At 36.1% G+C, this 14,938-nt stretch overlaps 1 protein-coding gene across 1 annotated transcript in view; it reads left to right on the top strand.

Annotated features, from left to right (window-relative positions):
- LOC120353830 overlaps positions 1-14,254 on the top strand; it is a 73,587-nt gene extending 59,333 nt beyond the window's left edge. The window contains exons 5-6 of the mRNA XM_039438974.1: positions 11,347-11,446; positions 14,197-14,254. Of these exons, the coding sequence (XP_039294908.1) occupies positions 11,347-11,446; positions 14,197-14,212 (116 nt within the window). The 3' untranslated portion in view covers positions 14,213-14,254. The remainder of the gene's footprint in view (positions 1-11,346; positions 11,447-14,196) is intronic.
- The last annotated feature ends 684 nt before the right edge of the window (positions 14,255-14,938 follow it).

The raw sequence follows: 14,938 nt of genomic DNA, 5'->3' as shown, positions 1-14,938 counted from the left end.
ACAAAATATTTTTAGCAATAACAAAGGAAACACAGTAATCCAATAGCAGCAAGTGCAACAATAGAATAATAACTATAACAATAACACAATAACACTAACACTATAACCAAACACAGCCAACTAATACAAATGATAATAGAATAAGAAAAAAAAACAAAAAAACAATGAAACAAGCAAATGGAAAGAAATACAATGAAAGCAGCCAGAGAACAAGCCCTTGATCTATTTTAGCTCTGCAAAATAGAAAAACTATAGACCCAGCTGTAAAACCGCTCTCTTGAAAGCCATAGCAGACACACCAAAAAATTCTATCCCAGCTGCAGCAGCCTCACAGCCTGATCGTAATATCCTAGACAGTCCACTGTTATAGGCATAGGCAGTAGTATGAAGGCGTCTGTGGAAAATGGTCCTGGAACGGGTCACTCGTGGAGCACAAATATCAATGCCAGCCGGTAATTCAGGGCAGTCCAATGTCCCATTTACCAATTTAAAAAGAAGCACCAGATCATTGAGTCTTCTCCTTTGAGCCAAAGGTAAGAGTCCGAAACGATTCTCCAATTCCATCACAGGAACATCAAAGTAGGCAAATCCCATCCTACAGCCAAGCATTCTTACAAATCGCCTCTGCACCCTATGCAGCTGATCTATCTGATACTGATGATAAGGCGACCAGACAAGCGATGCATACTCCAGGACAGGCAGAACCAGAGCCCTAAACAGGACCAAGAGGCTATAAGGAGATCTGAAATCTCTTGAGGACCTGAAAATGAAACCAAGCAAAGACCCAGCTCTAGACGTCATACCACAAATATGTTCCAATGGACTAAGAGAAGGACTCATAACAACGCCCAAGTCCTTGAATTTCAACACTCTCTTCAATGGAGCACCCCTCAAAAAGTACTGGAAGTCAAGTACGTTAGATCCACGCCTAAAAGACATCATGACACACTTGGCATCATTCAAGGCCATACCATTATTGAGGCACCATTCATCAATCCTGTCAAGTGAGCCCTGCAATGCCACATGCCCCAGACCAGGTTCCACCACATCAAAGAGTTTCACATCATCAGCATACATCAAGAAATGACTTGAGATGACACTGCCAATATCATTCATAAATAAGTTGAAGAGGAGAGGGCCCAGGTGTGAGCCCTGCAGAACACCAGACAATGCCCTGAAAGGAGATGACTCTTGACCCTCCAGCCACATCAGCAGGGAACCATGAACACCATAACCCTTCAGCTTGGCAATCATCAGAGAGTGATCAACTCTATCAAATGCCTTTGATAGGTCCAGATAAAGGCAATCAACCTGACAAGCATCCACAAAGGCACCCATGACATATTCCTGAAACTCCAGCAGATTAGTTGTTGTAGATCTAGATCTCAAAGAACCATGTTGCTCCAGAGATATACACCTTCTCAGGTGGAAATAAAGATGATCCATGACAACACCCTCAAACACCATGGCAATCACAGACTGAATAGTTACAGGTCTGAAATTCTTCACCTCACAATGATCTCCTGACCAAAAAACCACTCTTGAGAACCTTGGGGAAAATGCCTGTCCTTAGCAAATTGGAAAAAAAACCGCCAAGTGTCCAGCCAAGACAGGGGCACAGAACCGGAGCACCAGTGAGGGAATAACATCGGGTCCCATGCTCCTACCAACATCCAAGACCTCTAACCTTTGCTGAACATCCATAGGTGCAATGCAGCAGGGTGGAACCGATTGGTTCCAGCCAAAATCAAAGACAGGAACAGTATTGTGTCATGAGAAAAGGTAGAAGAGAAGAAATCAGCAAAGAGTTCACACTTCCCAACAGCTGTTGAAGCACTCCTGTCACCCAGCCTCATGATGGCAGGTTTGTTTGAGGCCCCCTTCAACTCATTAACATGTGACCAGAAAGACCTGACATTGATCTGAACAGAATCCTCAACTCCCATCATATAGGCATCATAACATCTTCTAGTCAGGACCTTGCATTGTTCCCTCAAACTGCAGAAAGCCTCATGGAGGTGGACATCACCAACAGCCTTGTATTTCCTATGAGCAATCTTTTTGGCCACAATCAGTCTTTTCAAGTCCTTGGAAAACCATCTAGGGAAATTAGTATTAATAAGATTACCATCCGACTATATTCTTCACCAAATAAGTTGGTTAAGACAGCGATATACAGCATTGATAGTCAAATCTTTGGAAATAATATGTTCCAGAGATTTATATAAATTGTCCAATATCATGAAATACGACCAGAAGAGTCTCAAGTTTATAGCATTAAGTTGTAGCAGTGCGAATTCTCACATCTATCAAGATACTTTTTCATTTAGGTTTTATCAGTCTCATCCCCATTTTCCCCGTCATGTGTCGTTCTGAGGTTGGTTCACGATTGGTCTGCTGCTTCCATGATGCCTCTCACTGACACGTCAGCTCACTCGCCCTCAAGTAGGTATGATTATTTCAATAATAGTAATAATGATGCAGGTATGTTTCTAGCAAATAAGCTCCACTCTTTCAAAAAACTTTTCAAGGCTGCTCACCTCAACATACAATCCCTCAGCTGCCACATTGATGAACTCAGAGCAATCTTCCGTTTTCAGGACTTCAATATAATCAGAATTTCCGAATCATTTTTGAAGCCTAGTATTCCATCAAATTTTGTTGCTTTGCCTGGATATAATCTTTTCTGGAATGATAGATTAAATAAAGCTTGTGGGGGTGTAGCAATTTATGTGAAAGATGGTATCAAAACAAAAGTTTTAATCACATCTAAACAAGAGTATTGTTCAAGACCAGAGTTTATGCTACTTGAATTATCCTTATCCAGTACTGATAAATTACTCGTTGGTATCTGTTATCGCCCACCAAAAATAGGTCATTTCACAGATTTCGAAAGTGCCTTGCTTTCTCTTATGCCTTGTTATAACCGTATACTAGTTATGGGGGATATGAACACCGACTTGAACATGACAAATCAGAACTTTGACTACTTTCAACTGACTACAATTTTCCAATGCCTAAATATGACTATTTTACCTCTCGATCCAACTCATCATACTAATGAATCAGACACACTCATTGACCTTCTCATTGTTAGTGATCCCAATGAGGTTGTTCAAGCAGGCAAAATCTCAGTCCCAGCTATTTCTAGACATGATTTGATCTACTGTGTACTTTCCCATAAGTTACCCAAGCCAGAACAGAAAATTATCACTTATAGAGACTTCAAAAACTTTGATGAAGCCGCCTTCCTGACTGATGTGGCTCAGACTCCATGGCATCAAATTGAAGCATTACCCTCAGTTGATGACATGGTCAAGACTTTCGAGAATTGGACTTTGACTCTGTATGACAAACATGCACCTTATGTGACAAGGAGGATTAATAGAAAACGACGAGTACCGTGGATGACTGAAGACATACTTAAGATGATGGGACATAGAGACAAAGCACATAGAAAATTTAAAAAGACATTTGACTTGGACAGTTTGATAGAGTATAGGAGCCTTAGAAATAGAGTTAAACAGGAATTACGGAACTCAAAAACTAGGTACTTGAATTCGTTTATGACAAACAACAGACAAGACTCTAAATCACTTTGGCAGGGAATAAAGGAATTCGGGCTTGGCAAGCAGAAATCGAATCCACAAATTGACTTAGCATTGAACAATATAAATGACCATTTCGTTTCACACTCTAACCAACGCGACGAAGTTGTCATTGCTAATCATATCGATGATCTTGAAGAGCAGGTTACAAACTTGGATTTACCAATTACTGATCAATTTCATTTCCATCCAATCTCAGAAGAAGACACTTTCAGAGCAATTCAACGTATTCATAGTAATACTACGGGTGTTGACAAAATTCCTATTGAATTTATCAAGAAATTGTTATTTGCTGTTTTACCAACCATTACATACATTTTCAACAAGTCTATTGAAGAAGGCATTTTCCCTGAAAACTGGAAGTTTGCTCTGGTTCGCCCTCTAAATAAAGTTCCATCACCCAATAAAGTTGAGGATTTTAGACCAATCAGTATTTTACCTGCATTGTCCAAAGTGCTAGAAAGACTCATTCATGCTCAAGTTGTAAAATTTCTAGACAACAATAGTAAGCTTCATAACTTTCAATCAGGCTTTAGAAAATTCCATTCAACTGAACAGCTCTGCTTCGTGTCACTGATGATATAAGGTTAGCTATGGACCAAAGAAAATGCACCATCCTCACCCTATTTGATTTTTCTAAAGCATTTGATACTGTTGATCATACAGTCCTTCTGAATAAGTTGGCTATTCTTGGTTTCAGTCACAACTTGTTAGTTTGGTTTAAATCCTATCTATTAGGTAGGAAACAATGTGTATCTGTCGGTGACAAAAAGTCTACTTGGAAAAACGTTATGCATGGAGTACCACAAGGTTCAATTTTAGGCCCTCTCCTCTTCACTTTGTATGCTAATGACCTTTCTTCCATTATCAAATTCTCCAGTTTCCATACTTATGCAGACAACCTTCAAATATATTTAAGCTGTCCCATAACAAAAATTAACGAAACAGTTGGAATAATGAATCAGGATATCAATTCGATAGTGGAATGGACAAAGAAAAATGGCCTTAAGCTTGATCCCATCAAAACACAGCCCATTATAATTGGATATTCTCGTCTTATAAACAATATTGACTATGAATCGATTCACAAAATTAGTGTAGATGGTAATGACATTCCTTACTGTAGCTCAGTTAAAAATTTAGGCATTATTATGAATAATACTCTTGACTGGTCAGAACAAGTGAACAAAACTTGTAAAAAGGTATTCTCAGCCATGCATGCATTGAAGAAAATGCACGATATTCTCCCTAGAAACATTAAATTATTATTGGTTCAATCTCTCATCTTCCCACATTTAATGTATTGTAATTCTGTTCTTAACGATATGCAAGTCACTCTGAATGATAAACTACAGCGTTGCCAAAATTATTGTCTACGTTTCATCTACTCTCTCCAACGCCATGATCATATCACCCCAGCCCACATTGCTAGTTCAACATTAAAGCTTCCCGATCAGAGGCTTTTTCGAATAGTCAAGCTTGTTAGAGATATCTTGAAATACGATAATCCGAACTATTTTAAAGATGATTTCAAATTTGTCTCCGAAGGTAGGAGGATAGATGCTTCACATACTAGAACCGGAGATAGTACTTTAAGGATACCCAATCATCGAACTACTATTTTCACAAAATCCTTCTTAGTCAGTGCCTGTCGTGCATGGAATGCACTTCCTGTTTCTATCAGGTCCATCGAGAGCCGAGCGAGCTTCATCCTGACTTTGAAAAAACATCTTTTGGAACAAATGACTGAAACTGTCCGGCCCTATAACGATCACATGACAACCATCCCCCACCCATCCCACAAATACTTACTTACTCACTTACTCCTCAGCTCTACAGGTCTTTGCAACCCTTGGCCTCCCTCACATAGCCTCTCCATCTGTCACGATCCTCGGCCTGCCCCCTCCAGTTACGAACTCCAAGCGTTCTCAGATCTCGTTCCACATCATCCATCCATCTATTTCTCGGTCGACCTTTTCTTCTTCTGTTATATATCCTGTCCTTCCATATACATTTCACTACTCTTTCATCTCCCATTCTCATCATATATCCCATCCATCTTATTCTGCCAGCTTTAATAAACCGCACAATGTCTTCATTGTTTAAGAACTGCTCTATTTTCAAATTTTTTCTTCCTCTCCAAAGACCATTCTCAAAAACAGGACCCATGATTCTTTTCACTACCTTCCTTTCAAAAACTCTCAATCTTTGCACATCTCCAGCTGTAAGCACCCATGTTTCCGATCTGTAACTCACCACAGGCCTCACCAATGCTTTGTATAATTGTAATTTCGTAGCTCTAGATATCAATCGAGATTTGAACAACTTGATATTAGCATAGTATGCCCTGTTTCCCGCCATGATCCTGTTGTTAATCTCTGCTGAGACTTTCCCACTACTTGTCACAAGTGTTCCCAGATAGACAAATTCTTCTACCTGTTGAAATGTGTAGGGTCCAATTTTCATGTCTCTAGCAACTCTCCTACCTAGGCCTACTGCTGGTGACACTCTCAGATACTTTGTCTTGGCCTCATTTATCTCCAATCCCATTGGTTCACTATTGATTGCCAGTGATGTGAAGGCTTCTCTCAAGGCTGGTACTGCTCTAGCTACTATGACCAGATCGTCAGCATATCCACAAACTTGCCACAGTCTATTTACTATGGTGCTTCCATGCGTGATACCTTTTACTGCTTCATGGAGAGCCAAATTAAACAATAATGCAGACAACGCATCTCCTTGCCTTACACCGTACTTTACAGGGAAACGCCTCCCAACAGTCTTGCCTATTCTTACTCTGGAGAAGGTCTCATTTAGGGTAGCAGCCACTAGCCTTATTAATTTTTAAGGTAAGTTATTCTTATCCAGTGCTTCAAGTAGCTTTCTCCTGTATAAACTGTCGAACGCTCCCTTGTAGTCTACAAACAGCATGTGGAGACTTATATCGTGCTCTATACACTTTTCCATTGCCTGTCTCAATGTGAAGATCTGGTCCACTGTGCTCCTGCCTTTTCTAAATCCTCCTTGGTAGTCACCAAGCACTGCCTCCGCAAAAGGAGTGAGCCGTTGAAGTAGGATATTTGTGAAGGCTTTATAAGCAATGCTGAGCAAAGAGATTCCTCTATAATTTTCACAAATCATTTTATCCCCTTTTTTAAAGATTGGGCAGATCATGCTTGTCTTCCAATCATCGGGCATTTTCTCCTCTCTCCATACCATCAAGATTAATTCATACAGCTCCTTTTTCAATGTATCTCCTCCACTCTTTATCATCTCACTGAGAATGCCATCCTCACCAGGAGCTTTATTGTTCTTTAGAGCTGCTATTGCTATCTCTAGTTCTTGAATGGTAGGTTCTGCAGTTTCTTCATCTTCCCTGTCAACATTGTGTGGCATTTCAAAACGACGGCTTGGCTGTCCATCTTCTCTCTCATTCAACACCTCCTCGAAATGCTCGGTCCACCTATTCAAGACCATCTCATTACTAACCACATGCCCATTTTTATCTTTACAGCCGTTCAACCTTGCCTGGAACCCTTTTCTGAACCAGTTCACTTCTTTGTACAATTTTTTACTCTGGTTGGTTTCACTCAATGTTTGTAGGAACCATCCCACAAATACAAACCTTTAAACCTGTTATAGAACGAATTGTATATATATATATTATATAAACTCATGTTATTTCAATTATTCACTGCATACTGCTGTATATTACTGAAAGTTGATTACCCTGATCTACTTTCAGCATACTTCATTTTATTAATCAATTATTAATTATTTGATCTTATCTACCTATATAATTATTTTACTTTATAAATTTTCTGTTTTTTTCCTCTTAAATATTCATATTGATTAAAACTTTCACAATATTTCCATTAATGAATAAATCCTTAGTTTAAATAATGAAATTAACGTTTTGGTAGAGAGTTAGTGGGGAGGATATTTTTAATATTCTTTCCGAAGAATGGACATTGATATGTCCAAACCTCCGCCAATTTATGTAGATGCATAACAATATAATTATTATCTACAGTTATTATATTACAAATTGCTTTTTTCATATCATATACAGTTCAACAATTATTTTCTTAGTCTATATAATGTAAATTCATCTATAACTTTGCTGTATTGTAAGCTATTGTATATAAGTGTATAAGACAGTATATATTGTAATCTACATAAATAAAGTACTCAATCAATCAATCAATCAATCTATACTTGCGGATTTCGACAAATCAGTCACAGAAATTGTGAACTGTTGGAGCAGCCGACGTCAGTAACCGGCAAGAGCAGAGAATTTTGGGAGCTCCTGGGCGAGCCAGTAAGAATTTGGTATAATATATATCCTAAGAGCCACAACAAGGGTTATATAATTTTTTACTCATGCTCTATCGACTGCAGTCAAGCAGGCCAACCCGTTATTGAAAAAAAATAATGTGACAATGGATATGCATGGTTGAAAAACCTTCACCCCTTCTATTACACCACTATCCTTTTATTTGTTTAATTGTGATTGTATTGCATGTGTTCATTTGTATTTATCTGGTATGTGTGTGTGAATAAATAAATTGAAAATGGAAATTGAAAATTGAAAATTGAAAATTGAAAATTGAAAATTGAAATTGATAATTGAAATGACTCATTTTGTTGTTTTGAACAGAAAGAAAAAGCCAGTGCAAAGTCCTTCAAAATTACAATTAAAGTCCTGGAGAATCATTACTGAGGGAGAAGTAGCTGAATCTATTAAAAACCTAAAACCTAAAAGATCTTGTGGTCCAGATAACATACCCCCCTATATAATAAAGGGCTGTGGGGAAATTTTGATTAAGCCTCTACACTATTTATTCAACCTGTCCATCCGTAAAAACAAGTTTCCTAGAAGGTGGAAGGAGGCAAGAGTCACTCCAATTCCTAAGGGTGGAAAATTAAATGATTTGAAAAACTTCAGGCCAATATCCAACTTGAATGCAACTGCAAAAGTATTCGAGTATGTACTGTTCGAGCATATTTTCAATAATTTTAAAAACATTATAACGGTTAGTCAGCATGGTTTCCTTAAAAAACAATCAACTGTCAGTAATCTTCTCCTATTTACTAATCACATTTCAAGTCACCATAATAAAAGCATACGTGTTGATGCAATTTACCTTGATTATTCCAGAGCTTTTGATAAGGTAGACCACAAAATCCTTCTGCAGAAAATGTTTGCCTTTGGTTTCACATCCGAAATGGTTGCCTTCTTTCACCCATACCTTAGTCAGCGTTTATTCTTTGTGTATTTCAATAATATTAGATCAAAATGTTTCACGAGTGGTTCAGGTGTGCCCCAGGGGAGTAATCTTGGGCCTCTTTTGTTCCTTTTACTTATTAATGACATTCCAGAGTGTATTAAAAACAGTAATTGTCTCATTTATGCAGATGATGTTAAAATTTATCGAACTATACAGGATGATCAGGACTCTCAGATGTTACAGGAGGATTTGGGCAGGTTGAATGATTGGAGTGGAAAAACAATCTGGCATTAAATGTGAAGAAATGTAAATTTATTGTCTTCACTAGACAGCAACAGATTTTTGCTGACTACAAATTATTAGATGAACATCTTGAAAGAGTTTATGTGATTAAGGATTTGGGTGTCTACATAGACTCCACTCTCACCTTCAGAGATCACATTAATTACATCCTTAATATTTCAAATAAGATGCTAGGATTTATCATAAGGAATGTCAGACACTTCACAGACATTGATTTAATCAAGATACTGTATCTGGCCCTGGTGAGAAGTAGACTTGAGTATTGTGCAGTTGTTTGGAGTCCTTATCAAGAGATATATATTAGTAGTATCAAACGCATACAAAATAAATTCCTCAGATTCATGTATTACAAGAAGTATGGACATTCATGCCCGTATGACTTTTCTATGAGATGTCTGAGAGTCAGTTTTCAAATTATGTCGTTGAAGAACAGGTGGGATTTCATATCATTAATTGTTTTATTCAAAATATTGAATAATCATTTGGACAATCCGAATATTATCAAACTCTTTAGTATCTTTGTTCCGTTAAATAGACCTAGATAAAATATGTTTTTTGCTTCGGATAGAATATGCACTGTACATCATGCAAATTGCTTCTTAAAAAAACTGTTAGATTGTACAATTCTTTGAATACGATTCTAGATATTTTCGCTGATAATTTGCACAATTTTAGTGAACAATGTTATCAAGCTCTTAAATTATAAATGCTTAATCAATTTTCAGACCATGAAAATTTAAAATTCAAATTCTTCTTCTTAAAAATAGGCTTGCTACCTATTCTCTTTTTTCAATTTGCCTTTTTTTCTTCAGTCTTTTTTCTATTTTCTATTGTGTCTTGTGTTATTTCCTATTTATAATCTTTCTTCCAAACTATTTTTAGTTCTTTTTCTTTCTTACTAATTCAGTTTCAGTTTGTGTAAACAATTGATTTTCAATGAGGCTTGTTTTGGCATAAAGCTGTAAGCCTCTATATGTTGTTGTAATTTTTTTTTCTATTAACTAATGTAAAATAAAAAAAAAAATCACCTTTCGCAGAGATCAGTACTTGCCCCAGTTCTTTTCAACCTATATACTTCCGATTTGCCAAAAAAAGAGTGAGAGGTTGTTCATGTATGCAGATAATATAGCATTAACTGCACAAACCTCCAACTTCCAAGACCTTGAGAATATACTAAATCCAGATCTTTCAAAGATAAAACGCCACTTGGAAAATTGGTGCTTGGAGGCAAAACCAAGTAAAACAGTTTGTACTGCCTTCCACTCGACTAATGCTCAAGCCAACAGACCACTGAATATTTCCCTGAGGCAAACAAAATTGAAAAATGGAGTAGCTACAAAGTACCTGGGCATAAAACTTGATTGCAGCCTCACTTATCGAAAACATCTTGAAATGGTGAGAGCTAAAATACAGACTTGCAACAATCTAATCAGCAAACTTGCAAGTACCACCTGGGGATCAGAAGCTGGTGTTCTGCAGCAGTCAGCCCTGGCTTTTATTTACAGCGTTGCTGAGAACTGTGCACCAGAACAGGGTACTTGAACCCAATAACTATTTTCTCTATCTTTTTACATTTTGACAGAGCCATTTGACTGGCAAGCATGACATTCTCATAATATTGTATGATTTTATTATTATTATGACAGCACTTCTTCATACAGTGTGAATAATGCTATTTATGTTTGTTTTCTTCCCTCAAGCCATTCGCATGTATACTCATTTTTGCAAAATTGTAACTCAGCACTCAATGATTATGGATATTTCCGAATTATTTCATTTTATTCGAAATTTGATTATCTAGAAAAGGTAGGTGTGAATGTTGCTGTCCTATGACTCGATTCGGTGAAAATCTCCAATTACTGGAAAAGGATCCGTGATTTTTGGGGCACTCTGTAAAAAGCTCCAGGGCTAGAAGGTCAACCTTTTGTATTTAAAATGACCAATACTCCAGAATCATTGCACAGAAGAATTAATGTATTCGGTGTTTTTTTCCAGAAAAAAGTACCTGGTGACTGGACTAACGTTCTCATTCCATAACATATTATAATTGACCATACATTGGCAACATTATTGCTAATTTACAATAACTTCTCGTTCAATCCTTCATCAAGTGAGGGTCGTTAACATAAGACTCAAACTTTTCAAAAATCATAATCCAGCCCTGAAATCAGCAGCAATTCATTATTTAATACTTATTGTTTCAGGGAGTGCTGTTGAAGCTTTAAAGGAAGCTATCAGTAAATATGAGAATGAACGTGTTTGCAGATCAGAATTTGACGAAATTGTGCAAGGGATTTCTGGAATGTAAGTGTGATAGTCATGATATGAAATTCCATAGATGATTCTTCTCATCTGTATCATAGGCAGTGAATTTAAAATGTTGTTGTAGTAGCTGAAGCATTGCAGTAGTATGTGTCCCTACACGTTTGAAAGCATTCGTTTTCTCACTCTTTTAATTTTATTTTATTCAATCAACAATACCATAATGAATTTATCCTCAAAATTTCTAACTTTTTTTAACCTCAATGAATTTATCTCTAACCAAATTTGAAAAAAATGTCTAAAAAATTTAAACTTTAGGTGATTGAATTGAATTGAAAATGTCTTTATTTAATTAATAAGACAATAAAATCATACACCACCAGGGGTGCCCACAGCATGTTTTGATGTTGCAAGTTGCGAGAGTCGCAAGAGGCTGAATTTTGGGGGGGATTTTTCAATATACAGTTTTTAAGTACCTAAATGGATACCAAATTTTAAGAATTTTGGGGGGAAATTTGGCGACATGGACCATTGGGGGGATGGGCACCCCTGTACACCACAGCCATGTCTTGAAACTCAGCAAATTATACATGTAAGCAAAATAAAATGATTGCAAATTATGAGAAATGTAACACAAGACAAAAGTTGTGACATAATTCAAGAGGTTGTCTACCAGCAGTCGGTATCATATTACCATTCCATAATTATATACTGTCACGTTCTGCTCCATGGAGGGGCATGACCATGCACCAAATAAATATAAATTTTGAACAATTAAACTAAAAACCGGAATTATAATCATAAACCCTGAGTGATGTTTCTCAATGTTTAATGGCTTATGTTGTGTCGGCATGTGTGACGTTCTACAATGGGGCATGAACATGCACGGAAATGAATATTTATGAACTTGGGATTATTGAAGTAAAAACCAAATAAACAGTCAGAAACTTTGAGGTTAGGAAACTGTACCTCGTAATTATAGGTTATGTTGATCTTCGCCCAACTTGCAAAGGCATAGATGGCAACGAATTTTTGTGATCTAGGCAGAATGAACTATGTATAGAAGAGAATGATCTGATAAAGTAGTTTGTTGAATTGATAGGTTGTCGGTCTACAAAGGTAGCCGAAGTAGGAAATGTAAACTTCCGAATTAATGCTGTAGTTGGAAATGAGGTAAATTAAAATTAAATCTAATCTATACTTATAAAATTCTTATCTCACTGACTCACTGGTCACGATTTCTGGAAAACTACTGGATGGATTGCAACAAAACTTAGAATATAGCTTCCTTATACGTCCTAGGTGCTCACTAAGAAACGTTTTGGTGATATTCCAACTCTAAGGGTGGTTTTTAAGGGTTTAAAGTTCGTCTTTTAGCATTGTGAAGTGGTAAATTGCAAATCCCTATTTTGCGAATAAATTCGCAGAAAGTTAAGGGCATCTGGCTCGCAAAATTGCTGGGTTCAAACCGCAGCTCAAGCTCAGTGGTAGATGCATGAATTTTCCAAATATAATTGATCACCACAAGGTTCAATGACTGGTGATTAATGATTCTTACCGCTGCTTCTGTGAAGTTCTTGAAGAATACCTATAAGGAAATCAAAAAGACAGTTGATGACTGATTACCAGTAACCATGTATCCAATCGAAGATAATGAAGACCAACTATGGTTTTTTCTAGTTGATCTTTAAAACGCTCGCTATGAATACAGGTATCCACCAATTTATCCTTCTGGAGTTACTTAGAACTTACAACGCCAGTACTAGAAGCTCTCTGGATCCTTATATGATATAACTGGAACCTTATTAATATAATTATCAATATGTTTTTTCTGGCGGACCAGTATGACTATCATCGAAGGATGATAAATACTGAATACTCTCAATGAGATCAATATTAATTGATTCACTAATTGTATATGCTGCAGAATATTCTCTCTTGGCACTGAGACAGCTCAAACTGTATATCACGAGATGAATTAGGAAATAATAAAAACTTCTATGATTTTGTATGCTGACATAAAACACAAAATATATTCCCATGAAAATAATGTATATAAGAATATTTTTATATCTATAATTTTCTTTAAATAAATTCTTTTCTATAAATTAAATGATTATCACAAGGCTTGATAGCATTCACCGTTGTGAGTTTTTAAAAAATATATATATATATATATATATATTATATTTAATACTGATACTTGGACTTCAAGCCAATTCAGAATTCTTCAACTCAAAGCCTGTTTGGTCGGTAGATTTAATAGGACATGCTTCGATCAATTAGCAAATAATAATTGATAAAACTAACATTTAAAAATCTCAGGGTTTTTTACAAGTCCGTGCCGTGCATGGAAGTAAGCTTCCTACATAAATCAAATAAATTCATAAAACGTTCTTATAGACTATAAGATAGCACTCAACATGTTGCAAATTTTCTTTGACTAGAATTAATTTATATAGCGCTTTGATTAATTCCCCAACTCTTATTAAAAGGCCTTTAAAAAACGAGCTCCTTTGAACTAACACTCACATTAATGATGTTCTTGGAGGTCTTGTGGAGTAAATTAATTATTTCCAATAATTAATTATTCAGGTCCTTTTTGTCTCGGCTGGGCTCGCATGTGGTCCAGATTTCTTATAGATTTCTTTCAGTATTAAAGGTACATTTATGGGAATAGATTACAATTAAGAACTCTTTAACAACACTGAGTTCACAGATAAATAAACATTAATTACAAATAGTTCACATTCAAAAAAGGGATTGGTTTGATAATTTTTGAAATTTAACAGGAAGAAAGAACCCTAATTTCCATGTGCATCCTCACAGATCGAGATCACAAGCCAAAAAGAGGTGATTTCCAGAAAAATTTCATCTCTTCCTTGAACGATTTGTGAGCTTCCTTCTGATTGGCTTCCTAATTTAGCAAGACTCAATACAATTGGTTACTTCAGATTCAGGGTTTCTTCAACTTATTTATAGAAAGATAGATAAAAAACTTTTATATAAATAGATGGAGTGATTGTCTTAGATTATTCTAATAAATAAATCGTGATATACGATACTATCACACAGTGTACATTCAATTTTTTATATGAGCTTTTTATACTCTTGGTTTTTATACTTTTTTAGATTGTGATAAATATTCATGCAGCAATAATAGTTGTCCCTATTTATTTACATAAACCTTCCCTAGTATATATAATACATATTTTGTGAGTAAACTTTATAATTCAACTTATACTGGTTGATCGAACAATCAGCTGATTTGTTAGGTGTTGATTCAAATAACTATCGATTTATCCTAGATCGATTGATTCATTTCAAAACATAAACAAACAATTCTAACCTCAAATGTACATGCTAACTTTTTTTTATGATCTGCCAATAATAAATAAGCCGCTTTATAATTTTTAATTCTGCCAATGGATCCTCATTATTGTTGAATTACAATTATGCATGTTTTTTCTTATTGCTTTAGATAATATGATTACTCTTTATCGCTAATAACATTCGATTTTACTTGAGTGGTAC

Source organism: Nilaparvata lugens, chromosome 12, assembly GCF_014356525.2.
Source record: "Nilaparvata lugens isolate BPH chromosome 12, ASM1435652v1, whole genome shotgun sequence".
In the NCBI taxonomy this organism is placed as follows: Eukaryota; Metazoa; Arthropoda; class Insecta; order Hemiptera; family Delphacidae; genus Nilaparvata; species Nilaparvata lugens.
Note: the sequence above shows the minus strand (reverse complement) of the source record. Positions and strands in the feature narration are given on the sequence as shown.